Source organism: Oncorhynchus clarkii, chromosome 12 (assembly GCF_045791955.1).
Source record: "Oncorhynchus clarkii lewisi isolate Uvic-CL-2024 chromosome 12, UVic_Ocla_1.0, whole genome shotgun sequence".
NCBI lineage: Eukaryota > Metazoa > Chordata > Actinopteri > Salmoniformes > Salmonidae > Oncorhynchus > Oncorhynchus clarkii.
This window is the reverse complement of record NC_092158.1, coordinates 19293423-19320976: the sequence shown is the minus strand read 5'-3', so window position 1 is coordinate 19320976 and position 27554 is coordinate 19293423. Positions and strand designations below refer to the sequence as shown.

General features: G+C 46.7%; 1 protein-coding gene across 2 annotated transcripts in view; it reads right to left on the bottom strand.

Annotated features, from left to right (window-relative positions):
- Positions 1–5296: 5296 nt before the first annotated feature.
- Positions 5297–27554, bottom strand: part of LOC139422845 (poly [ADP-ribose] polymerase tankyrase-1-like) — a 157138-nt gene continuing 134880 nt past the window's right edge. For both annotated transcript variants that reach the window (XM_071174258.1, XM_071174257.1), the window contains 14 exons: positions 26527–26672; positions 25513–25678; positions 23692–23911; positions 19222–19331; positions 15728–15916; positions 14442–14694; positions 14176–14255; positions 9755–9875; positions 9349–9446; positions 9126–9200; positions 8871–8976; positions 8547–8733; positions 8186–8342; positions 5297–7665 (listed from right to left, as the gene is read on the bottom strand). In XM_071174258.1, the coding sequence (XP_071030359.1) occupies positions 7579–7665; positions 8186–8342; positions 8547–8733; positions 8871–8976; positions 9126–9200; positions 9349–9446; positions 9755–9875; positions 14176–14255; positions 14442–14694; positions 15728–15916; positions 19222–19331; positions 23692–23911; positions 25513–25678; positions 26527–26672 (1995 nt within the window). In that variant the 3' untranslated portion in view covers positions 5297–7578. The remainder of the gene's footprint in view (positions 7666–8185; positions 8343–8546; positions 8734–8870; positions 8977–9125; positions 9201–9348; positions 9447–9754; positions 9876–14175; positions 14256–14441; positions 14695–15727; positions 15917–19221; positions 19332–23691; positions 23912–25512; positions 25679–26526; positions 26673–27554) is intronic.

Genomic DNA, 27554 nt, shown 5'->3' with positions numbered 1-27554 from the left:
TCACAAGCTCCTAAATGCAAACACAGATCATGATGTCAAAATAATCAAAGGCCTACTTACTTCTAAGTCATTTTACAAAGATAAAAGGCTGGTCTTTAGATGTAGCCAGCTTTAGACTATGCAGCGATCTTTGCCGCAAAGTGTATTGGATTGTGATGGTCTGTTCATCACTGGTGTACAGTAGGTTCGGTCCTGTCTGCAATGACTAGAATAAGGCTCGAGGAGCTGGGTTGCATATTACAACATAACTGTATGGTTATAGCATCCCCTAGTGGGTGATCTTAATACTCCACGTCCTCATTAATCTCTCCATAGAAATCACATTGTAGGTGTTTGTTGGGTAAAATGATGACATGAGGATTATACCCGGAACCTAGCTATTTAGATGACACAAAAAACAAGCTATAACACATTGATTTCATTATTGTTATCCATTCTGTCAGACTATAAGTATTAATCAAATGCCACTTCAGACGTGAGCAAATCCGCTCCCAATAAGTATAAAGGTGAAATAAATCAATCGGAGTTTCCCCTGGTCGTCACTAGTTCCCACAGCCACAAAGTCATATACTATTGATCTTCTTAAAATGTGATTTTAAACCTATCCCCGACCTTAACCACACTGCTAACCGTATGCCTATTACTAACCTTAAAATAAAACCCATTTTTGTTTTCATTAATTTTGAAGACAATTTTGACTGCGTTTGTTGTAACTAGTGGAAACCGTTGTGCCTGTTGTTCACACGCATATCTGCCCTCTCATTGGCTAAAATGGTTCCATCTGCTCTCACCTCCTCCCAACTGCCTTCCATTTTTGAAGACGTTTCTTTTCATTATTAGGGCGGCAACTAGAACATTTGGGACCTGTTTCCCAAAATCATCCTAATGCTAAATGAATCGTTAGAACATCATAAAAGGACCTAAGAGCATATTGACATTTCCGAGCCTTTCCCAAAAAAGACTTTATTAACGTTGCACTTGAAATCGCTCGTAATCTAACGCCTGCCTCAGACCACTAGTAAGAACAGTCAAGTGCGTGGTTAGATCACCGTCTGCCCACCCGCGTCACTTTAGATATCAAATATCCGCTAAACATAGGATCAAGACGTTTATCTGTCTCTGTAGACTATATTATCTAAAAGCTTAGGAATTTCACTGTAGCCTAACGAATAATCTAAAGGTCAACATATTAGGTCTATGGCAACGTCACTTAATTTGCCACTTCATGGTTAATTAGCCTATTTTAATTTTTTAATTGCATGATATCTGTAGGCCTACTTGAAGCTCAATTCCTGCCTGCCTTTAGGCTACAATGATTTGTTGAGCAATTACGAAAACCATTGTCATCATATCCCATTTTTAGGTCACATTGATATTTTCTATAGCTAACGAAAAAACGAGCAACTGATATTATTTATTATTTCTCACAGTTTACAAACTGAAGAAATGCAGAATTAACATAATCAAACATTTCATTCAAAATAGCAGGAGAAAACAGTTAGCATACCTAATGGCAAACATATAATACAAACACGAATGAAAAAAGATGACTTTGAATAGCCAGAAATAATTTAAGAGCTACAGCAAGCTCTAGTTTAAATGAAAGGAATAAGGCATGAGGAGGTATGGTATATGGCCAATATTCTTTTGCGCAACGCGGAGTGCCTTGATACAGACCTTAGCCATGGTATATTGGCCATATACCACAAACCCCGATATGCCTTATTGCTATTATAAACTGGTTACCAATGTAATTAGAGCAGTAAAAATAAATATTTTGTCATATCGTGGTACCACGGCTGTCAGCCAATCAGCATTCAGGGCTCGAACCACACAGTTTACAATTAAGCAATAAGTCCCGAGCGGGTGTGGTATAGGGCCAATATACTATGACTAACGGCTGTTCTTATGCGCAACGCGGAGTGCCTTGATACAGACCTTAGCCATGGTATATTGGCCACATATCACAAACCCCCGAGGTGCCTTATTGCTATTATAGACTGGTTACCAACGTAATTAGAGCAGAAAAAAATAAACGTTTTGTCATACCATTGGTATATGTCCCCAGGGCAACATTAAAAACATTTTAATGTTACATTCATCGTCAGAACCTTCGTAGGAACATTCCAAAAACCATCGTTTGTAACATTGCACTTGAAAACGCTCTTAATTCCGAGTTTGTTTTGATATTTAAACCTGCTTGTCCTGATCGCGACTGGTGTGGATGGACAAAATCAACATGCGCGGGATGGAACACGCAGCATGTGTAGTCAGCATGTGAGACGCCTGCCTCACCAATGGTTCATCAGCCAAGCGCGACGTTAGATGCTTTTTGCCGTACCACGGCTTCTTATTAACATAGAAGAATCACATGGTTTTTCCATCTCTCTGCAACTGCCGATAACTTCAGAACAAAGTTGACTACAAATACAAAATAGCCAAGGTCTTTGCATTTGATACAACAAGCGAGTATACAATTAGGCTTCAAAAGAAAACCAATATGACACTAGGCTATTCAGTACATTTTTATTGGGTAAGCATTAGAATAAGCCTCCTCAATATTTGCAGCCGTAGGTGGTAATACACTATATATACCAAAGTATGTGGACACCCCTTCAAATGAGTGGATTCGACTATTTCGGCCACACCCGTTGCTTACAGATGTATAAAATCATAGGGAACATTGGCTGTAGAATGGCCTTACTGAAGTGCTCTGTGACTTTCAACGTGGCACTGTCATAGAATTGGCAACATCTAGGAGCAACAACGGCTTAGCCGCAAAGTGGTAGGCCACACAAGCTCACAGAACGAGACCGCCGAGTGCTGAAGGGCTACAGTTAGGCTATGAACTAACGGCAGATAAATATTCTGTCCTCGATTGCAACACTCACTACAGAGTTCCAAACTGCCTCTGGAAGCAACATCAGCACAATAACTGTTAGTCAGGAGCTTCATGAAATGGGTCTCCATGCCCGAGCAGTGGCACACAAGCCAAAACTCACCATGCGCAATGCCAAGCGTCGGCTGGAGTGGTGTAAAGCTCGCCGCCATTGGACTCTGGAGCAGTGGAAATGCCTTCTCTGGAGTGATGAATCACTCTTCACCATCTGGCAGTCCGACGGACAAATCTGTGTTTGGCGGATGCTAGGAGAACGCTACCTGCCCCAATACATAGTGCCAACTATAAAGTTTGGTGGAGGAGGCATAATGGGCTGTTTTTTCATGGTTCAGGCTAGGCCCCTTAGTTCCAGTGAAGGGAAATCTTAACGCTACAGCATACAATGACATTCTAGACAATTCTGTGCTTCCAACTTTGGGAAGGCCCTTTCCTGCTTCAGCATGACAATGACCCGTGCGTGCACAAAGCGAGGTCCATATAGAAATGGTTTGTCGAGATCGGTGTGGAAGAACTTGACTGGCCTGCACAGAGTCCTGACCTCAACCCCATCAAACACCTTCTGGATGAATTGGAATGCCGACTGCGAGCCAGGCCTAATCGCCCAACATCAGTGCCCGACCTCACTAATGCTCGTGGCTGAATGGAAGAAAGTCCATGCAGCAATGTTCCAACATCTAGTAGAAAGCCTTTCCATAAGAGTGGAGGCTATTATAGCAGCAAAGGGGGAACCAACTCCATTTTAATGCCCATGATTTAGGAATGAGATGTCCGACAAGCAGGTGTCCACATAGAGTGGGGTAAAAAAGTATTTAGTCAGCCACCAATTGTGCAAGTTCTTCCACTTAAAAAGATGAGAGAGGCCTTTAATTTTCATCACAGGTACACTTCAACTATGACAGACAAAATTAGAAAAAAAATCCAGAAAATCACATTGTAGAATTTTTAATGAATTTATTTGGTCACCTACAAACAAGCAAGATTTCTGGCTCCCACAGACCTGTAACTTCTTCTTTAAGAGGCTCCTCTGTCCTCCACTCATTACCTGTATTAATGGCACCTGTTTGAACTTGTTATCAGTATAAAAGACACCTGTCCACAACCTTAAACAGTCACACTCCAAACTCCACTATGGCCAAGACCAAAGAGCTATCAAAGGACACCAGAAACAAAAAATTGTAGACCTGCACCAGGCTGGGAAGACTGAATCTGCAATAGGTAAGCAGCTTGGTTTGAAGAAATCAACTGTGGGAGCAATTATTAGGAAATTGAAGACATACAAGACCACTGATAATCTCCCTCGATCTGGGGCTCCACGCAAGATCTCACCCGGTGGGGTCAAAATGATCACAAGAACGGTGAGCAAAAATCCCAGAACCACACGGGGGACCTAGTGAATGAGAGCTGGGACCAAAGTAACAAAGCCTACCATCAGTAACACACTACGCCGCCAGGGACTCAAATCCTGCAGTGCCAGATGTGTCCCCTTGCTTAAGCCAGTACATGTCCAGGCCCGTGTGAAGTTTGCTAGAGAGCATTTGGATGATCCAGAAGAAGATTGGGAGAATGTCATATGGTCAGATGAAACCAAAATATAACTTTTTGGTAAAAACTCAACTCGTCGTGTTTGGAGGACAAGAAATGCTGAGTTACATCCAAAGAACACCATACCTACTGTGAAGCATAATAATCTGTCGTCAGTATTGTAACATAATTAGAATGTTAATATAAGATTTGAATGGAGAGAGCTGATCCATAAGCAGCACTCCCTTTCAGATGCATGCTCCAACGATGCAATTAGTGACCGTTCTCCCTGATGTCAGCGCATGTTGTTTATGCATGTTACATCTTCGGCCATTGTAGGAAAAGTCTGTCGTTAAACACTCGTAAGCCTAAATTCCATCGCTATCGGGAAACCGGGCCCTACTCTAGTGCCATCCACATCATCTAGGAGAGAACACAATAGCTCTGTTTGACAAACAGGTGGATCGATTGTTTGTTTTGATCGACTCATTTCTAATCGGCCTCCTGAATGAGAAGTTTGACTGACATCTTTTCCTGCTGGTGATCGCTGAAGTAATGGTCAACTCTGTCCTCACAGCTATTCATCTCCCACACTTCACTGAAAATTAATTCCACTCTACAGGAAAGCATAGCACAGCCAATACTATTTCACAGTGTTGAGTACATTTTTCCTCTGGACATTTCCATGAATGTTCTGCACAGTATCAGTATGTGGTGTTGGGTTGAAAGAAAAATGAGCTGTAGTCAATTAAAGGCCATGCTCCTTTTGAGGAAAACTTACATTATGTACATTTAACTTCAACAAAAGCCATTCAGACAAAACAATCTTCAGTGAACTACTTTCATTGTGAGAAAAGTAGCAGGGAAGAGGCATTGGACAGTTATGTACTTTATTAATACTTCTTTACAACACTGAGGAGTGTTACATTATTCTCCAAATCAGCTGTGGCACATGGTAGTCAGTGTTTCATTCATTACTGGATCTTTTCAGCACCAGAAAAACAAAATAAAATGGTGAAAAAAACAAGATAAGAACTGTAGTAGGAAGTAAGTAAGAGGCATCGAGGCTCTCTCCAGGTGTTGGTCTGAAGAGAAGAGTGGAGATTAAATGAAAACACCACTCAAACTATCTTTTGGTATTGTTTCATTAGTCGCTTCATACTGGGACACAGTCTGTATTTTGAAAGTTCTATATCTTGAAAACTTGATTGCTGACATGCAAAACTATCAACAGCAGACTAATGAAACAAATACCAAAATATAGTTTGAGTGGTGTTTTCCTTTAAGACCAGGATTTAGTCCCAAATAGCCCCCTATTCCCTATATAGTGCATTACTTTTGACCAGGACCAGTAGGGAACCCATCAAAAGTAGTGCACTATATAGGGAATAGGGTGGTATTTGGGACTTACACAGGTTGTAGTAAATGGATGGGTTAACATCCCGGTCAAAGCGCAGACAGTTCTGGAGCTGGTATCTGAAACAGCAAGGATGGCAGAGTACCACACCAGCAGATGCAGATAGAGCCCAGCTAGTGAGAGTGAGGAGACACAGGGAGACAGTGTCCTCCAATACTGACTAAAGGATGTGACAATCAAACCAGCCATTGCTTCAAACTGTTATTTCCCAGAGAATGATTGACAAAACCAGTAGGAAGCAAGACAAGTTATTGTTTACTTCTCAAAGAGGACACAGAGCAGAGGGATGAATGTGGAAGTGACCATGAAAGAGATCGGGAAAAACAGCTACAAAAATCCCTTTCATCCCCACCAAAAAACAAACAAATAATTTACAGTACTAATACAGCCCACTCTTCATCCGTTAACAACAAGGTGAGCTTTACAAAGGCATCGTCTGCTACACACTACAATACTGGACATCTTTTTTTCAACGTTATTTTCAATACATTTTCAAATAACTTAAAAATCATTCCCGTTTAAAAGTGCAAATCCATTAAAATATGAGTTTGACTGGATGGGAAATGGTAATGAAAAGTCAGATGTTCAGTGTTTTCTTGTGCAAAGTAATGTTATATTAATAATAGCAAATGTCTCATAGCTTGCTTTACTTTCTCACATAACTCAATTTCAATACCTTTAGGGATTTCCCATCAGTTCCAGTAACAGAAAATAAACCCCTAATGGTCCCAGAGAGGGAACCCCTAATGGTCCCAGAGAGAGATATCTTATATCATCTCAACTTTAAAAAAACAAAGGGTTCAAAAACCTCCAGGTCTGGTCCCCATTGTGACATGGTCCCATTATACATCATCTTTTAAAACAACAAAGTAAAACAATCATGGAAATATCACAATAAAATAATACAGAGCTAATAGGATAAATGAAGTGTAATGTTTGATGAGCTAAAGAAATGATATTTGTGTGCTGGAACGTAAAGGGAGAGGTTATTGGTTGTTTTCAGTCACGCATGATCTGGGTCTGGGGTCTGTGTACCGCATCTTCCCTTGCCAGGCTTGATGAAGAAACAGTGCTGGGATTGAGGCTGGTATACTGCATACTAGTACATCCACCCTGATTTCTACCTACATATCCATCTGAGTGATAGGTACAGTAGAGGAGTCTCAGCCATGCTTCACTGGGGAAGCTATCATTCAGGTAAAGGCAGACTGGCAAGAGTCCTTATCTCTGAGCCTTACCGCTAACCAATGAGCTTTGAATCCCTTATTTCTAACCTTAATCACTAACCAATGAGCTTTGAGTCCCCATCTCTAACCTAACCTGAACTTTATCCGCTTGGTTCTCTCTATTTGGCCGTAACCAGTGTCAACAATCGCCAGGGGCAACCATGAGCGAGAGACCCGGGAGCATGAGCTCTGAGACAGGCGACAACATTAGACAATTCCCAGTGAAGGCAACATTTTCAAGTAAACACTAAAGAAGGATGAAGGAAAAAATAAAAACAAAACATTTGGGAAAATAAATGGTAGTGGTTATGAGGAACCGGTCATTTATAGTGAGTGAAATAGAACAAAAAACTAGTGGAGGAAAGACATCCTTCCAGGGGTATAGAGTTCATTTAAGGGGCTGAGGTTCATCCAGGCTCAGCCCAGAATGTGTGAAGTAGTGATTTGTGTAACAGTCTCTGTGATTCGTTCTCTCCCAGCAAAGGTGGGGGTGTGTTAGTCTGGTTGAGTCTGGATTAGGTCTTCTGTTCTGCTCCGGCTGTGGGGGAGGGTGTGCTCTCTGGTTTCAGGATCTGATACGTGATGAGGTACTCTGGGTACGCCTGAGGAATACAGTGGGACAGGACAGACGAGTCATTGTCATGGGTCTGTTTGTGGTGGGTGTGTGTGTGCGCGTCTGCAGGCTTCGCATCCGAAACAGCTTGGAACAGTTTGTGCATATATTATGACAACATTTTGAGACGTTTGTGTTAGTTTTGGTCTTTGGCAAGGGTTTTTCCAGCTGTTCGTGCACACAACATTTTTCTTGAGGCAAGCCGAAGTCTACGCCCCTTCATCAGTGATTGGTCAACAGTATGGATTCTTCAATTAAGTATTTGTCATTCAACGAGCGACGAATCAATTTCACCCACATTTTTTTACTTGAGAAATACTGCACCATCTTAGATGTAAAATTGCGTGAATTAGATCTTCTTGACAAAAACAACAATTAATGACAGACTTCTTGAGTTATTTTAGATATATTCTGACTATTCTGTTCTACAGCATCTCAATATGGAGAAACAGTTGTTTTGCTGGCTAAGCGCCAGCTGAACTGAAGCATGCTAAGGCCTTTAGACTGACCTGTTCTCCTCTGTAGATGACATATTCTGCGTACGCCAGTCCGTTGACGCTGGGCCGGCCGATTACTGAGTGGTGTCCAGGGGGAGCGTGGGCCATCTTCATGGCACTGAACTGGAGGAAGGACTTGCCCAGGGTCACTCTGCAGAACAACATCTGCCTGCAACACACAACAACCCAACATACACACACCTGTAATAAACAACCTAATAACACACATCAGAATACTACACGCAGCTTGAATTCATAACACACACATCAGAACACCACATACAACGGCTTGCAATACACAACGTCACCACACAGATTATAACACCAGCATACATCACACATACTATTTATGAACGTCTGGAGTGAGTCTGACCTGTGGCAGAGGTAGCAGGAACGGTCTTTGTGAGTGGGGCAGCCTGTGCCCCCTCCTATCCCGTACACGTACTGGTTACTCTTGGAGGAGTTCTCTGCAAAATAGATGCCCGCTCCGAACATGCCTCCGATATAGGCATGCCGCTCGTCAAAGCCCTTATGGATGATAGCGTTAATGAATGGAGAACCTGACAGAGGAGAGGAAGAGAAGAGGAAAATCAAGGTCAAAATCAACTCTCATTCAGCATAGATGTTATAACAGAGAACCCACTGTGTTTCTTCACCAGAATTGACAGGTAAGACTGCAGAGGTACTGCTATCTTACCGTGGAAGAGCATGCGTTCGTTGTGATGGTTGTGGTTTTCATCAGCGATCTCTTTCTGTCTGTGTGAGTATCTCTCCCTCAACTTCTTATTCACCACCTTCTGGATCTACAGACAGACAGACCACACACAGTCAGACTCATTCACAGATACAGAGACAACAGAATGACCTATATACTAAAATCTTTCACAGAGTGGTGTTTGTTGAGGACAAAAAAGGGATTTTGGGAGGTCCTCTCCAGGTGCCTATGACTCACCTTTAGAATGTTGTACCTGCTGAAGACCCCACCTGCGTTGCCCCCGTCCCGGTGCTCTCGGATCGTACTTTGCAACTGCAAGCAGATACACACAGCTAGGGTCAGAAAGAGGAGAGTACTGCACAGGGCACCTACATCAGTCTGAAGACAAAGATCTACTGGCCCCATCAGTGGATCAACATTGTTTCCATTGTAGAAACAGATAATGATGTAGAGTACATACTTCCTCTTCTACAGACTGGAACTCCTTATCGTCCGTGGCCAGGTCTATGAGCACCGTACCCTGACTGGCACAGTGGAACGTCAGGTACGGATTAGCACCTGGAGCAGAGAGACAATAACACAATAACAACAAATGAGAAACCACGGTAACAGCGCTAACAGGCGATGTTCTATAAGTAGGAGGTTGTGCTGAGAGACATCAGGTATGAGTTAGCAGCAGTGTCATCTGTTGTTTCATAAGTGGTTAAACAGTCCTCCTGAAAAACATTCAAATCTCTTCAGCCAGTGTGGCCAATAAGGCAGTTTAATAAGAAAGTGCTTAAATAATAAATCAATAAGGAATAAGATGAATGGAATATGGATGTGATCCAGCATGCAGAATCTTGGCTGAGCTCGGGCTCTCTGACCTTGCTGTCCTCTCAGGAGTCTCTCCACGCCTTTGACGAGTTTGTGGCGGTGACCGTAGGCGTTGATCCCAATCTCCTTCAGCTCCTCGTGGCCCATATCAGCCAGGACATCCAGCGAAATCTACATGGAAACAGAGCACATTCAGCCAACCAGAGTAGGGGCAGAGGACAGCCTGCTCTAAACATAGCCAATCAGATTGGGGGAGGAGTCGGACTGTCCAAACACATCCAATCATAATATCATTAGAACCAAGGGACACTAACAGTACAGAGAACAGCAAGTCACCGTCTACTGCTAATGTGACATTTGGAATGACAAATCAGAACACTTAAAATTCCATTAAAAATGTCTATTTTGGATTTATTTTTCAATTTAATTTCTCTCTCATCTCTTATTAAATTGTAGTCGCTGGTAGGGTTGCACATTTTGGCTGAATATTCTGGGGTGGAAACTTTCCGAGGGAATTAACGGGAATATATGCAAATTAATATTAATACCATTTAAATGTCGATATTTCTTGCATTGGATATATTTACCATATCATATGGAGACAGAAACAAACATTGTACCTTATAATAAGTAGACATAATTGCAAATGACTAAATCCTTCCAATAGAAATTTTAAAAACAATTTAGTTACGAATTGAATTCTAATTAAATGAGTTGACTCTTCACATGGGATGATTTCACTGAACAACAAAAGAAAGGGAATATTGAATGATCCCCAATGATCCATCGCATCATATGTAAAATGATCGTCTAGAAACTAAAGCTTTGGTTGTCTTCCTCTCAGGCTTCCATGTCTTCTCCCTGGGCCTCCTCAATGTCCACCTCTTGAACATCAGACTCTGAGGCCTCATCTTCACTGTCACTTTCCAACTTTGTTGAGGATGAGTCATTGTCAGACTCAAAAAGCCTCAAATTTGCCCGGATGGCCACCAATTTTTCAACCTTTGTATTGGTCAGCCTTTTGCGTGCTTTGGTGTGCGTGTTCCCAAACAAGGACCAGTTGTGCTCTGACACGGCTGATGTTGGTGGGATTTGGAGGATGATGGAGGCAACAGGGGAAAGTCCCTTCCAGCAGGTGGCTGATGAGATATGTTGGCACGACTGCCATATTGCATCTCCATCCTAAAGCCCTTGCTTGGAAGTGTACTTCGCCAGACTGCCAAGAACCTTGCCCCCCATCCAGGCCAAAGTGGCGAGACACAGTAGTGATGACACCATAGGCCTTGATCTCTGCACCAGACAGGATGCTCTTGCCAGCATACTTGGGGCCCAACATGTACGCTGCGGCGTGTATGGGCTTCAGGCAGAAGTCTTCACACTTTTTGATGTATTTCAGTACTGTTGTTTCCTCTGCTTGGAGCAACAGTGAAGTGGGCAGGGCAGTACTGATTTGTTCTCTGACATCTGCAAGCAAGGTCTGAACATCAGACAGGATGGCATTGACTCCCTCAATCCGTGCAGTGGCTACTGCTATAGGTTTCAGGAGTTTCAGGCTGCTTACCACGCTCTCCCAAAATACATCATCCAGGAGGATCCTCTTGATGGGGCTGTTCATATCGGCAGACTGTGACATGGCCATTTCTTGGAGAGACCCCTTCCCCTTCAGGCGACTGTCAAACATGATGACAACACCACCCCAACGGGTAGGCAGTTTCAATGTGGTGCTCTTATTCTTCTCACTTTGCTTGGTGAGGTAGATTGCTGCTATAACTTGATGACCCTTCACATACCTAACCATTTCCCTGTCTCTCTTGTATCCATTGAGTGTATCCATTGTTTTCAGTGCCATGATGTCCTTGAGGAGCAGATTCAATGCATGAGCAGCACAGCCAATGGGTGTGATGTGAGAGTAGGACTCCTCCACTTTAGACCAAGCAGCCTTCATGTTCACAGCATTGTCTGTCACCAGTGCAAATACCTTCTGTGGTCCAAGGTCATTGATGACTGCTTTCAGTTATTCTGCAATGTAGAGACCGGTGTGTCTGTTTTCCCTTGTGTCTGTGCTCTTGTAGAATACTGATTGAGGGGTGGAGATGTAGTTAATTATTCCTTATTCATTCGACCAAACATCAGAGATAATTGCAATACATTCTGCTTTCTCTATGATTTGCTTGACCTTCACTTGAAATCTGCAAATGAGTAGATAATGCATGTCTGTTTGGAGGGGTTATGCTGGGTGAAGAAAATTCAGAAATCTCTTCCAATACACATTGCCTGTGAGCATCAGAGGTAAACCAGTTGCATACACAGCTCGAGCAAGACATTCATCAGAATTTCTCTGACTACGTTCCTCCATTCAGTCAAAAAAAACTTCTGATTCCAGGAGGACCATGAGCTGTTGCTATTGATAAGGTGTCTGATTCATCATTTTCACCTAGAACAGAAGAAGAGGGACTTTTGTCAGGTTGCTTGTTGTGAGCGCTGAGGGAACTTTATGCACTTGGCCAGATGATTCTGCATCTTTGTTGCATTCTTCACATATGATTTGGCACCGTATTTGCAAATGTACACAGCTTTTCCTTCTCCATTAGCTGCAGTGAAATGTCTCCACACATCAGACAGTGCCCGTGGCATTTTCCTGTAAAGATTAGAAACATCTCCTTTATAAGATGCATGTTTTAAAATTAAACACGCATGGAAACAGGTGAATTAACATTCCTCAGTTAGCAGGTTCAAGCAAGCTAAACCCCACATGGTAGCAGAAACTAACTAGCCGAAATTGTTAACAAGTTAGAAATTATTTAAACACACTTTGTTATAGGCTACTATTTAACAAAAAAAACATGTATGTCATATAAAATGTATTCACCCCACCCATTATTGCAATCAAAACTTACTAGAAAGCATGTAGTCCTTCGCTCAGACAGTGTAGTAGTGTCGGCTCAATAGCATCTCATTAGTGCGCAAAATCTTGAGAATCAGCTGTAGATGTGATGGAAGAGTGCACTGCACATGTGATGGAAGAGTGCACTGCACATGTTATGGAAGAGTGCACTTTGCATGCAGAGGGTTGCAATTCCATTGAATTGGGGATAGTTTAACCAAAATATGCCACAAGACCTAGAATTGCCTTATGTGTATCCCACAAAAAAGGTTCACTGTTATAAGCTAACTTTTTTGATGAATTTAAGCAAAATTCCCAAAATTCACGTCCTTAACTTCCCATGGAAAATTTCCGGAAAAATTCTGGAAATTTACCGGAAAGTTTCCAACCCTTGTCGCTGGGGCCCTTCTTCTATCCCTTTTTGCAGCCTACCATGACCCATTGTACCAAGACATGAGTCAGGTTCAGAGCGCTCCCTCTCTCTCGGCCACCCTCAGTCATCCGGGCAGTGCAGTGAGTTGTTTAAAATCTCTCCACCCACTGAGGGGATAAACTTAGCATGTGGAGGAGAAGACGATGGGGAGAAGAGAGGGATTTAAATGGGTGACTCACTACTAAACTGCATGTTCACTGATCAACAACACTGGAGAATCCTTTTTCACAGCAGCATGCATCATCATCATCATCATCCAGCCCACACACAAACACAAACCTTCAGATATGGACAAATAAACAAACGCTCACACAATCGCATATAGAGAGTATAACGTTGAGACTGTATGTAGAGGCCGTGGTGTGAGTGTGGGGTGTGTTAGTGACTGTGTATGGAGGACCCTTGATTTTTTTATTCACTGAGCAAATATCCCCTGAATTATCTCTCTCTCACAAACCCAAAGAGCCTCATCCTTGGCTATCTCAAAGAGCCTCAAACTATTGACCCGGTCTAAACAATCAGGAAAAGAAACCTGTCTGATTTTTTCCACTCTCCAGACCTCCTCCCTCTGCTCCCCACTGTAGGGATTCATCTGCTCATGTATGTGAAAATGAAAGCCCTCTCCGTCCCAGCATCCCTACTGTGTCCCCAGCCTGTTTTCACCTGGCATGGAACTCCACACACTCTCAACGCTCTGCGTGGAACCCAACATTCCCCCTAAAACCAATCAGCAGTGGGATGAAGAGGTCAGCCTAAACTATCCTGCTGGAGACAAGGAGATACAGGGCACTTGGAGCTGCTGCAGGTACATGCAGAGGGGAGGGAGGGAGGAAGGGAAAGGAAGAGCAGGTGATAGAGAAGAGTGGGGGCAGTCTACTCTACAGGATGAGGGTCATTTCAGTGTCTGGCCATGCAGCATGGTAAAGTCTGAAATGATCTGTTTCTATGGATGAGGCAGGCAGTCAATACTACTGACTGACTGTGGAAAGCTCCAGTAAAAAGACCAGCTGTAGACAGAGAAGCATGGATGACAGGTAGATTCAGAGTTGAGCTTTTTAGGTTTGTGGCGTGAGTGACAAGAGGTGTATGATTGGGCAACAGTAAACATGAAAGTGATTGGCTCGTACAGTGACCACTAGGATACGTGCATTTACCTGTTCCCTCTGGAAGATGTCACGCAGGTGCTCCAACCCCAAGCTCTTCAGGAACTGGCTGATGTTCATGTCTACAACAGCTGTTGAATGAAACAAAACAGACAAGACTGCTTAAATACTGTGAGACAAATCAGGCTAACTGTTTCTCATATGTATAAGAGTCATTTTAATCATTGTTGATGTCAAAGAAAAATGTCCATCCTTGGCTTGACAAAGTTGTATAATATTATAATATACTGTATATAAAAGTCGGAGGGTTTACGTACTCTCTTTGTCCTTCCTGTCGGAGCCGGTGGCTCCATCTGCAGGCCCAGTGGCTCCAGCCACAGTGAGCTCGCTGAGGGACCCGGCCAGGTTGTCTATGCTGCTCGCTGCAGACAAGCAGGAGGGCGTGGAGGCTGGAGAGATGACGGCTGTACTGACCACTGAGGCGCTGACCACCGTGGCCTGAGGCTTGAAGCAGCTGGGCAGGGCGTCTGGAGGCATGGCATCTATCAGCAGTGCTCTGATGTCATCAGCCTGAGACAGAAGAGACAAGAAACAGACACAATGTAATGAGGATTCTATAGTAAAGATATCCATTGATTTACACAGTAATCCATATACAGGGCATTCGGAATGTTTTCAGACCCCTTCACTCTTTCCACATTTTCTTACATTACAGCCTTATTCCAAAATGGATGAAATACATTTCTCCCCTCAATCTACACACAATACCCCATAATGACAAAGCGAAAAGAGGTTAAAAAAAAAAACTAAAAAAAAAAAAAAACTTATTTGCATAAGTATTAAGACCCTTAGCTATGAGTCTCGAAATTTAACTCAGGTGCATCCTGTTTCAATTGATCATCCTTGAGATGTTTCTACAACTTGATTAGAGTCCACCTGTGGTAAATTAAATTGATTGGACATGATTTGGAAAGGCACACACCTGTCTATATAAGGTCCCACAGTTGAGAGTGCATGTCAGAGAAAAAAAACAAGCCATGAGGTCGAAGGAATTGTCCGTAGAACTACGAGACAGGATTGTGTCGAGGCACAGGTCTGGGGAAGGGGTACCAAAAAATGTCTGCATCATTGAAGGTCCCCAAGAACCCAGTGGCCTCCATCATTCTTAAATGGAAGAAGTTTGGAACCACCAAGACTTCCTAGAGCTTCAGAGTTATTCTGTGGAGATGTATTGAGTAAAGGGTCTGAATACGTATGTTTCTGCTTTGTCATTATGGGGTACTGTGTGTAGATTGATTCATGTTTTAAAAAACAAACATTTTAGAATAAGGCTGTAATGTAATAAAAAGTGAAGGGGTTTGAATATTTTCCGAATGCACTGTAGCTCATTAATCAGAAGGAAGGTCAATGGCCGAAGTTTCTGATAATCAGAACATGGTTCAAATCAGTGAGGACCTCATAACAAGCTACGGTTGTGTATTACAGTATTACATGGCAGAGTGAGGTCATTCCCTGAGGTAATTACAAATGTGTGTGTGTGCATCCGTGTATATATCTGTGTGTGTGTATATCTGTGTGTGTGTATATCCGTGTGTGTGTATACCGTAGCCAGGTCCAGTGGCGCCTGTCCCTCCTGGTTCTTCATGCTAGGGTCAGCTCCGTGGGCCAGTAGCAGAGCACATAGCTGGGTCCGGCCTTTCTGAGCCGCCTCGTGGAGCGGGGTGAAGGCCCACTTATCAGTAGCGTTCACACACGTGTTGTACTTGATCAGGAGAGCAGCTATATCCACATGCTGAGGGAGAAACAGGAACATGCTAGGCTAAATCTGAATGTATGAATGAAAAATGTGTCATTCAATGAACTAAAGAGTGAATCAGTTAAATCCATGACTCATCATATTATCATAGAATCATATAATTTACACATCCCTCCATATCATCCCTCCATATCAACCCTCCATATCATCCATCATTCTGATAACTATAGTGCATTTTGTTTCTACAGAAAGCGCCGATGCGTTTTAAGATCGCAGCAATATGCTGTGCTCTGACTCACTCTCAGGAGTCACAATTCACTGAGCTAGCCGGCTGAACGTGGCCCACTCAGCCGGCTGGATGTGGCCCACTCAGCTGGCTGGACGTGGCCCACTCAGCCGGCTAGCCAGACTGGCCTCTGTGCTCCGCACTCCTCCAACACACTATGTTGTAATGAGCTGAGCCCAATGACATTCATCACCACTCACAGTGACCCTACGGAATACAGATGGTAAGGCTCAGTCAAGGTCAGCCAAGACCTCCCAGCCGACCCACGGGCCTTAAGAGCACACTGGCAGTCAAAGCAGCACATTGGCCAATACTTGGCCTGAAGCAGCAGCAAGAGGAGGAGGAGCAGGAACCATGCCAAGGGGCAGCAGGGTGGGCGCTGGACTGAACCCAGGACTGTTATGTGAGCAGCAGCAAGAGGAGGAGGAGCAGGAACCATGCCAAGGGGCAGCAGGGTGGGCACTGGACTGAACCCAGGACTGTTATGTCAGCAGCAGCAAGAGGAGGAGGAGTAGGAACCATGCCAAGGGGCAGCAGGGTGGGCACTGGACTGAACCCAGGACTGTTATGTCAGCAGCAGCAAGAGGAGGAGGAGCAGGAACCATGCCAAGGGGCAGCAGGGTGGGCACTGGACTGAACCCAGGACTGTTATGTCAGCAGCAGCAAGAGGAGGAGGAGTAGGAACCATGCCAAGGGGCAGCAGGGTGGGCGCTGGACTGAACCCAGGACTGTTATGTCAGCAGCAGCAAGAAGAGGAGGAGTAGGAACCATGCCAAGGGGCAGCAGGGTGGGCGCTGGACTGAACCCAGGACTGTTATGTCAGCAGCAGCAAGAGGAGGAGGAGCAGGAACCATGCCAAGGGGCATCAGGGTGGGCGCTGGACTGAACCCAGGACTGTTATGTCAGCAGCAGCAAGAGGAGGAGGAGTAGGAACCATGCCAAGGGGCAGCAGGGTGGGCACTGGACTGAACCCAGGACTGTTATGTCAGCAGCAGCAAGAGGAGGAGGAGCAGGAACCATGCCAAGGGGCAGCAGGGTGGGCGCTGGACTGAACCCAGGACTGTTATGTCAGCAGCAGCAAGAGGAGGAGGAGTAGGAACCATGCCAAGGGGCAGCAGGGTGGGCACTGGACTGAACCCAGGACTGTTATGTCAGCAGCAGCAAGAGGAGGAGGAGTAGGAACCATGCCAAGGGGCAGCAGGGTGGGCGCTGGACTGAACCCAGGACTGTTATGTCAGCAGCAGCAAGAGGAGGAGGAGTAGGAACCATGCCAAGGGGCAGCAGGGTGGGCACTGGACTGAACCCAGGACTGTTATGTCAGCAGCAGCAAGAGGAGGAGGAGTAGGAACCATGCCAAGGGGCAGCAGGGTGGGCACTGGACTGAACCCAGGACTGTTATGTCAGCAGCAGCAAGAGGAGGAGGAGCAGGAACCATGCCAAGGGGCAGCAGGGTGGGCACTGGACTGAACCCAGGACTGTTATGTCAGCAGCAGCAAGAGGAGGAGGAGTAGGAACCATGCCAAGGGGCAGCAGGGTGGGCACTGGACTGAACCCAGGACTGTTATGTAAGCAGCAGCCTGCTCTGAGATTCCTGTTTGGGACTAATCATGCCCCCAGGGGCCACACACTACTGCTGGACTAAACAATGGCATAAACAAAACAAACAACAGCCATTCCTGCTGCTTATTAGCTTAACAAATGGCCCAGTTTCCCATCTGTGTTGTCTCTATGGTCAGAACTGTCCCTGAGATTGTGTTTCATTTATGTTGGGAGAGGGTTTGATTGGGAGAGTTTGGTTGGGTTGGGAGAGAGTTTGGTTGGGTTGGGAGAGAGTTTGGTTGGGTTGGGAGAGAGTTTGGTTGTGGTCGGGTTGGGAGAGGGCTTGGTCGGGTTGGGAGAGGGCTTGGTCGGGTTGGGAGAGGGCTTGGTCGGGTTGGGAGAGGGCTTGGTTAGGTTGAGAGAGGGTTTGGTTGGGAGAGGGCTTGGTCGGGTTGGGAGAGGGCTTGGTCGGGTTGGGATAGGTTTTGGTCGGGTTGGGAGAGGGTTTGGTCGGGTTGGGAGAGGGTTTGGTCGGGTTGGGAGAGGGCTTGGTCGGGTTGGGAGAGGGCTTGGTCGGGTTGGGAGAGGGCTTGGTCGGGTTGGGAGAGGGCTTGGTTAGGTTGGGAGAAGGTTTGGTTGGGAGAGGGCTTGGTCGGGTTGGGATAGGTTTTGGTCGGGTTGGGAGAGGGTTTGGTCGGGTTGGGAGAGGGTTTGGTCGGGTTGGGAGAGGGTTTGGTCGGGTTGGGAGAGGGTTTGGTCGGGTTGGGAGAGGCTTTGGTTGGGTTGGGAGAGGGTTTGGTTAGGTTGGGAGAGGGTTTGGTTAGGTTGGGGCAGCAGGGTGGGCGCTGGACTGAATCCAGGACTGTTATGTCAGCAGCAGCAAGAGGAGGAGGAGCAGGTTGGGTTAGGTTGGGAGAGGGTTTGGTTAGGTTGGGAAAGGGCTTGGTTAGGTTGGGAGAGGGCTTGGTTAGGTTGGGAGAGGGCTTGGTTAGGTTGGGAGAGGGCTTGGTTAGGTTGGGAGAGGGCTTGGTTAGGTTGGGAGAAGGCTTGGTTGTGGCTTGAACAGTTACTTGGCCTATTTGATTTACTGTAGACTAGATAGTGTTTACTGTCAGTGCTGCTGTGCTCTGTCTCTCTCAACTCCTTTGTGACCACTTAGTATCATCTCCATATCAGCCAGTGTTTCCACTAAGTCTCCCTCACTAGGAGACGCCAGGGTTCCTTACAAAATCAACTATGAAACGTAGTGTTACATGAAAACTTTATGAGCTCCTTCAGCCTTGGAGGGACCTCTACATCACACCATTTACACACACGCCACAATGCCTCACACTCAGGAACACAACAAATTGTGTTTGTAATAAGGAGGAAGCACAGAGAGGCTATGTGGGGGAACAGGAGTAGAGAGGAGCTCTGATTGGCTCAGTAAACTATTCTGGCGTTAGAAATAATAAATAATAAATACTTGTTGGGCTCCATGGGATGGAGAAGAGAGGGAGGAGGTGAGTTTACTCACCCCATAAGAGGCAGCGTTGTGGAGGGGGATGAGACCCCCCTTGTCCTGGGCGTTGACATCAGCTCCATGCTCCAGCAGGTATTCTGCTACCTCCAGGTTATTGTAGCCAGCTGGTGGGGGGTGGGGGTGGAAGCAAACACACAATGGGTTAATATAGCATGGCACCATATGGCTGGTGTTCCATCTCAATCCCTCTCTGCCCCTCTGCACCGCTCCTCTCTGCCCCGCTCCTCTCTGCCCCTCTGCACCGCTCCTCTCTGCCCCTCTGCACCGCTCCTCTCTGCCCCGCTCCTCTCTGCCCCTCTGCACCGCTCCTCTCTGCCCCGCTCCTCTCTGCCCCTCTGCACCGCTCCTCTCTGCCCCTCTGCACCGCTCCTCTCTGCCCCGCTCCTCTCTGCCCCTCTGCACCGCTCCTCTCTGCCCCGCTCCTCTCTGCCCCTCTGCACCGCTCCTCTCTGCCCCTCTGCACCGCTCCTCTCTGCCCCTCTGCACCGCACCTCTCTGCCCCGCTCCTCTCTGCCCCTCTGCACCGCTCCTCTCTTCCCCTCTGCACCGCTCCTCTCTGCCCCTCTGCACCGCTCCTCTCTGCCCCTCTGCACCGCACCTCTCTGCCCCGCTCCTCTCTGCCCCTCTGCACCGCTCCTCTCTTCCCCTCTGCACCGCTCCTCTCTGCCCCTCTGCACCGCTCCTCTCTGCCAGGCTCCTCTCTGCCTCTTTCTCCCACTTTTCTTTTCACTATTCTTTCAAGGTCTTAAACAAGCTCAGCTTCATAGAGTGACCCTATGCCACTGCAGTCATTTATTGTGTAAGAAATTGAGCAGAAATAGAGAAAGAAATACAGTTCCGCCGTTGTGTGATGAGGCCTCTGGACAGTGAGCACACTGCTATTCTTCTCTCTTCTCCACCCTGAGCCCCTCCGGTCCCCTCTGCCCCTCTCGGGTCCTCTCTGCCCCCCTCTGCACTGTTCCTCTCTGCCCCTCTGCACCGCTCCTCTCTGCCAGGCTCCTCTCTGCCCCTCTGCACCGCTCCTCTCTGCCCCCTTCTGCACAGCTCCTCTGCCCCCTTCTGCACCGCTCTTCTCTGCCCCGCTCCTCTCTGCCCCTCTGCACCGCTCTTTTCTGCCCCTCTGCACCGCTCCTCTCTGCCCCTCTCCTCTCTGCCCCGCTCCTCTCTGCCCCTCTGAACCGCTCCTCTCTGCCCCTCTGCCCCTCTCCTCTCTGCCCCTCTGCACCGCTCCTCTCTGCCCCTCTGCACCGCTCCTCTCTGCCCCTCAGAACCGCTCCTCTCTGCCCCTCTGAACCGCTCCTCTCTGCCCCTCTCCTCTCTGCACCGCTCCTCTCTGCCCCTCTGCACCGCTCCTCTCTGCCCCTCTGCACCGCTCCTCTCTGCCCCTCTGAACCGCTCCTCTCTGCCCCTCTCCTCTCTGCATCGCTCCTCTCTGCCCCTCTGCACCGCTCCTCTCTGCCCCTCTGCACCGCTCCTCTCTGCCCCTCTGCACCGCTCCTCTCTGCCCCTAGCCTCTCTGCCCCGCTCCTCTCTGCCCCTCTGCACCGCACCTCTCTGCCCCGCTCCTCTCTGCCCCTCTGCACCGCTCCTCTCTTCCCCTCTGCACCGCTCCTCTCTGCCCCTCTGCACCGCTCCTCTCTGCCCCTCTGCACCGCACCTCTCTGCCCCGCTCCTCTCTGCCCCTCTGCACCGCTCCTCTCTTCCCCTCTGCACCGCTCCTCTCTGCCCCTCTGCACCGCTCCTCTCTGCCAGGCTCCTCTCTGCCTCTTTCTCCCACTTTTCTTTTCACTATTCTTTCAAGGTCTTAAACAAGCTCAGCTTCATAGAGTGACCCTATGCCACTGCAGTCATTTATTGTGTAAGAAATTGAGCAGAAATAGAGAAAGAAATACAGTTCCGCCGTTGTGTGATGAGGCCTCTGGACAGTGAGCACACTGCTATTCTTCTCTCTTCTCCACCCTGAGCCCCTCCGGTCCCCTCTGCCCCTCTCGGGTCCTCTCTGCCCCCCTCTGCACTGTTCCTCTCTGCCCCTCTGCACCGCTCCTCTCTGCCAGGCTCCTCTCTGCCCCTCTGCACCGCTCCTCTCTGCCCCCTTCTGCACAGCTCCTCTGCCCCCTTCTGCACCGCTCTTCTCTGCCCCGCTCCTCTCTGCCCCTCTGCACCGCTCTTTTCTGCCCCTCTGCACCGCTCCTCTCTGCCCCTCTCCTCTCTGCCCCGCTCCTCTCTGCCCCTCTGAACCGCTCCTCTCTGCCCCTCTGCCCCTCTCCTCTCTGCCCCTCTGCACCGCTCCTCTCTGCCCCTCTGCACCGCTCCTCTCTGCCCCTCTGAACCGCTCCTCTCTGCCCCTCTGAACCGCTCCTCTCTGCCCCTCTCCTCTCTGCACCGCTCCTCTCTGCCCCTCTGCACCGCTCCTCTCTGCCCCTCTGCACCGCTCCTCTCTGCCCCTCTGAACCGCTCCTCTCTGCCCCTCTCCTCTCTGCACCGCTCCTCTCTGCCCCTCTGCACCGCTCCTCTCTGCCCCTCTGCACCGCTCCTCTCTGCCCCTCTGCACCGCTCCTCTCTGCCCCTAGCCTCTCTGCCCCGCTCCTCTCTGCCCCTCTGCACCGCTCCTCTCTGCCCAGCTCCTCTCTGCCCCTCTGCACCGCTCCTCTCTGCCCCGCTCCTCTCTGCACCGCTCCTCTCTGCCCCTCTGTACCGCTCGTCTCTGCCCAGCTCCTCTCTGCCCAGCTCCTCTCTGCACCGCTCCTCTCTGCACCGCTCCTCTCTGCCCAGCTCCTCTCTGCCCAGCTCCTCTCTGCCCAGCTCCTCTCTGCCCAGCTCCTCTCTGCCCCGCTCCTCTCTGCCCCGCTCCTCTCTGCCCCGCTCCTCTCTGCCCCTCTCCACCCCCCTCCTCCACATTACTCCACTGCTTCTCTCCCCTCCAGGACTTAGTCTAATCAACATTATTGACCTCAGGTCTCCCCACTGGAAGCCCGAGGTAGGGGGAGCAGGGGAATCTATCAAATAGCGCACCTGTAACTTTGTACAGTACTAGTGCAATTTAGCTTGTGTGTTTCTTGTTTGAAGTGCAATAGTGCAATAATCAGGTTCTCTTCTTTATAAGTGTGTTATTCTATTTGTGTATTTATGTGATATAGGACTTGTGCAATTTAGTTGTATTTGTGTTTTCTGTTAGCAATAGGGTAATAGTGTAATAATTTGATTATCTTTTTTATTTGTATTTACATACTACAATTTGTTTCTATTGGTCTTTGTTACTTCTTTTTGATATTTATGAGTCATATTTTTGTATTCATATTTATAGAGTTTTAAATGTTCTGATTATTTATGTGTTGTTCCAAATGTCTGGATAAAAAAAGAGAGTTTGTGCTCGGAGCCATACAAGCAGGAACCACCACTGAGTCACCATACATCCCATCTTCATTTCTCCTGTGCTGTCTGAAGGTTAACTGTGAAAACAAGCTGTAGTAGAAATTGAGTGGCGCAGCGGTCTAAGGCACTGCTAGAGGCGTCACTACAGACCCGAGTTTGATCCCGGACTGTATCACAACCGGCCGTGATCGGGAGTCCCATAGGGCCGCTCACAATTGGCCCAGCGTCGTCCAGGTTAGGGGAGGGTTTGGCCGGGGTAGGCAATCATTGTAAATAAGAATTTGTTTTTAACTGACTTGCCTAGTTAAATAAAGGTAAATAAATAAATAAAAATAGATTGTGTGTGTGTGAGATGAGGGGAGTCTATGCTGCTCCTCTGCCGCCTAGAGAGGTCATACTATAGGGTGTCCATCCACTCTGCCCAGACTGGGTGAAAACGCTCTTTAGTGACGTACTTTCACATCTCATCCTTTGGTTATAAAAAACATTTTACCAAGACAAATATGAGGGGTCTTTCTCTACCATATTATTAACATTATATCTAAAAAGGTGGATTTTGTAACCTAATACATCCCATAATATGCACTTAGTGCTGTTGACAGAGCACTGGCACTTTTTCTTTATATTGTAGTAGAACATGGTGTGGTGTGGGCTGTGTCAGGTCAGCTGTTGTCCCAGGCTGGGGCTGTTCCCTATTCCCTACTGTGACTGTTAGTTCCTTTCACCCATCTGTTGTCCCCCCTCCAATGAGCCACAGCCTACCAGCTTCACACAGACACAGGGAGGGCAGACTGGCCCCACAGCCCGACCATCTGGGCACACTGGGGGAGTCTACAATCACACCTAGCTTCAGCTTGTAAACACAGTGGGTCCATGAGATTACATTGGCAGACCTACTTCAGCCAGTTACTCAGGACACTGAGTGGTCTCTCTACATGGTAAGTCATTTAACAATTAATCAAATCTGGCCCTTTTGACAAGTATAACTGACACTGTTATTTGTTAACAGAACTTGATATTTAGAAACAGAAGTCAAACTGGGTGGGTCACGTCTGTATGTACCCCTGGCTATGTCTTGGTGACCAGTCTCACCTGCAAGGTGCAGGGGGGTGGAGTTGCGTCCCTGTGTGTCTCTACAGTTGATGTTCTCTGGGCTGCAGAGCTTCTGGACGCGGGCCAGACAGCCCTTCTTCGCAGCGTCCAGCAGGGCAGCGTCTCCTCTCAGCAGGTCCTGGATGTCCGTGTCCCCCTCCTTCACCATGTCCAGAGGAGTGTTTCCATCACGGTTCTTCTTGGTCGGGTCTGCCCCATGCTGAGGGAACCAGCAGAGGGGCTTGTCATGTATTGCTAAGGGACAGCAGTGAGTATAGCTTTGATTGACATGAAACCTAGGAAATCTGTGCCTCTTGGCTGCTGCAGTGAATATGGGCTGGTGAACACATGGTTGCTGGTTTCTTGAATGCCAAAGTGAGAAACAGAGGGAGACGGGTTGAGAAAGCGTGTGATAAGAACTTCTGAAATAACTCAGAATCTAAAAAAAAGTAATTTATTCAGCAGGGTTATTCTTGTGATGTGCATCCAGTTTAATGGAACACTAACTATGAGGTGGGAAGTTAGATGCTCCAGCAGCTCTTAGCATTTTTATATGCTAATGCAATCCAAAATAAATCCTCAGTTTACAGCCAGATACACATGTTTCACATATTTTCTAAGACATAAACTGGCCCTGCTTAACGCCGATGAGAAGGAACACATTACACATCCTGCTCTCTCCCCCTTCTCTCTCTCTCTCCAGTGATCAAATCATGACCGGAGGTGTAGTTAAAATAAGCCATAAAACACAAGTGTTTTTCCTGTCTATTATTCAGCCGTAATAAACAGTCTTTAACTACCAATGGGCATCAGCATGTGATAAAATTAAATGACTAAACTGTTATGACTTTCTACAGTACCTCTCTGTAAAAGGTATTTAAGGAGAGAGAGAAACCCAAACCTTCCAAGTCATCACCTACAGAGAGATGAACCTGGAGAACTGCCCCTTAAGCATGCTGGTCCTGGGACTCTGTTCACAAGCACAGACCCCACAGAGCCCAAGGACAGCAGCACAATTAGACCCAACCAAATCATGACAAAACAAAAATATAGCATTCTAGTTTGCTGTAGTTATTTGGCCCTAAACAGAGAGTACACAGTGGCAGAATACCTGACCACTGTGACTGACCCAAACTTAAGGAAAGCTTTGACTATGTACAGACTCAGTGAGCTTAGCCTTGCTATTGAGAAAGGCCGCCGTAGGCAGACATGGCTCTCAAGAGATGACAGGCTATGTGCACACTGCCTACAAAATGAGGTGGAATCTGTGCTGCCCTTCCTAACCTCCTGCCCAATGTATGACCATATTAGAGACACATATTTCCCTCAGATTACACAGACCCATAAAGAATTTGAAAACAAACCCAATTTTGATAAACTCCCATATCTATTGGGTGAAATACCAGAGTGTGCCATCACAGCAGCAAGGTTTGTGACCTGTTGCCACAAGAAAAGGTCAACCAGTGAAGAACAAACACCATTGTAAATACAACCTGTATTTATGTTTATATATTTTCCCTTTGGTACTTTAACTATTTGCACATAATGCCATTGGAAATGTCTTTATTCTTTTGGAACTTTTGTAAGTGCAATGTTATCTGTTAATTTGTATTGTTGATTATCTACTTCACTTGCTTTGGAAATGTTAACTTATGTTTCCCATGCCAATAAAGCCCTCAAAAAAATGAGACAGAGAGACACAGACGCAGAGAGACCGAGACAGAGACAGGGGTTGAGAATGCGTGATAGCCTCCAGAGATATTTTGAATGACAAACTCTGTTGTAGAGTCACACAGGCCTGAGTTCAGTTGTGTACAGTACCTTGAGGAGCAGCTTGCAGATCTCGTATTTGCCCTTGGCTGCAGCCTCGTGGAGAGGAGTGAACTTCCACAGGTCTGCCACGTTCACCGACGCCCCATGTCTCACCAGCAACTCAGCTACCTCATAGTGACCATAAGAACAGGCGTTGTGCAGGGGCACCAGACCTCTGTAGAGAGAGACAGAGAAAGAGATGGATTGAAAGAGACGGAGAGAGAGATACATCAATGGAGAGAGAGATGGAGACAGATGGGGAGACAAAGTCAGAAGGGGGAGAGAGAGTCAGAAGGGGGGAGAGAGAGAGAGAGTCAGAAGGGGAGAGAGAGAGAGACAGAGGTTCATTATTGCAATAATGGAGCTGGTCAACAATCGCCCGGAGGTGATCGCTGAGAACCCAACGAGCCACGCCATTTTATAGTTAAGACACATGAGCCTGAATACGTGACAAACAACAGATGTGTGGAACGGGTCAAAAGGTCAGGATTTGTATTAAAGAAATGAATAATTCACATCAGATAGTATCTGCTAGTATCTTAGCCCCCAAGACAAGGTTATTGTTATCAGCTATCCAGACCAGAGACATCTCCTCCCTGGTACCTCATAGTACACAAATACCAATTCAATCTATGGGATGCAGGCTGTAGGTTTTATCACCAAGCCAACATAAATCAATTGCCAGCGCCAAGCCCCAGAGACCCAACTCAGTCCACAACATAATCTTGTCATTTTCTACCATAGACATAACATTCTATATCATCAGGGGAGTGGTGGAGCAGAGAAGATGAAAGCACTGTAGAGATAGGAGATAGACAGACACATGTAGATTTCTGAGCTAATAGACAGCGACACACAGACAGATAGGGAGAAAGAAAGACCGATAGCCAGATTCTGATTCTTTCAACCATCCAGACACATAGTAAGCCAGCCAGGCAGCCAACCAGCAAGACAGATAGTCAGTCAGCCAGGCAGCCAACCAGCCAGACAGCCAGCTAGCCATCAAGTCAGCCAAAGACTCACCCCTTGTCTTTAGCGTGGACGTCGGCCCCATGATGCAGCAGGTACTCCACCACCGCCACACGGTTGTAGCCGGCGGCGAAGTGCAGTGGAGTGGAGTGACGACCCTCCAGGTCCCGACAATTCACATTCTGTGGAGAGCACAATGACTGCAAGGAGAGAGAGAGAGAACCGTTTTACATTCCGACAGCAGCAAAGCAGTCTGCAGAGAGAGTGAGAGTGGAAAAAGAGAAACACACTCAGTTTCCATTCTAACATTCAGTTAACAGGCAGATCAAATCAAACCTGAAAAAGCAGCAGAGGTGAAAATGGCACGTTTTCAAAACATTCTCACAATATCTTGAGTTGCAGCCTGGTCTCATAGACTAGATGTAACATAGTAAACATACATCCGGGACACTCAAATAAGTATGATACAGTCAGTATGTTAGGTTTGGTGTGGTTACATATGACTGAAGGTTACTGAAGTCAAAAACAGAAGTGGGGTATCAACCCAAAGGTTGCGCGTTCAAAACTTAATCACAGACAACATTAGCATTCAAGCTAATGCAAATGACTACTTTTTTTAGCTACATTGCAACTACTTAGCATGTTAGCCAACCCTTCCCTTAACCTTAACCCTTTAACCTAACTCTTAACCATATATCCTAACTCCTAGCCTAGCTAACATTAGCCACCAAGCCACCTAACGTTAGCGATAGCCACCTAGCTATTGTTAGCCACATCAAATTGGATTTGTAACATATCATTTTGCTGTACGAATTGCAATTCGTAACATATAAGAATTGTAATTCGTAAAATACCACATAATTTGTAACATATCAAAATAATTGTAATTCATGAAATACAACATCATTTGTAACATATTGTACGAATGGCAATTCTTAACATATACGAAATGATGGACATCCATAAATGAATACATACCATAAGAAACGTAACATATCATACTAATGGAGTGTCCCAGATGTACATTTACTATGTTACGTCTACCCCTGAGTGCTGGTTGAGAGTTGAAGGTGATGCAGTCC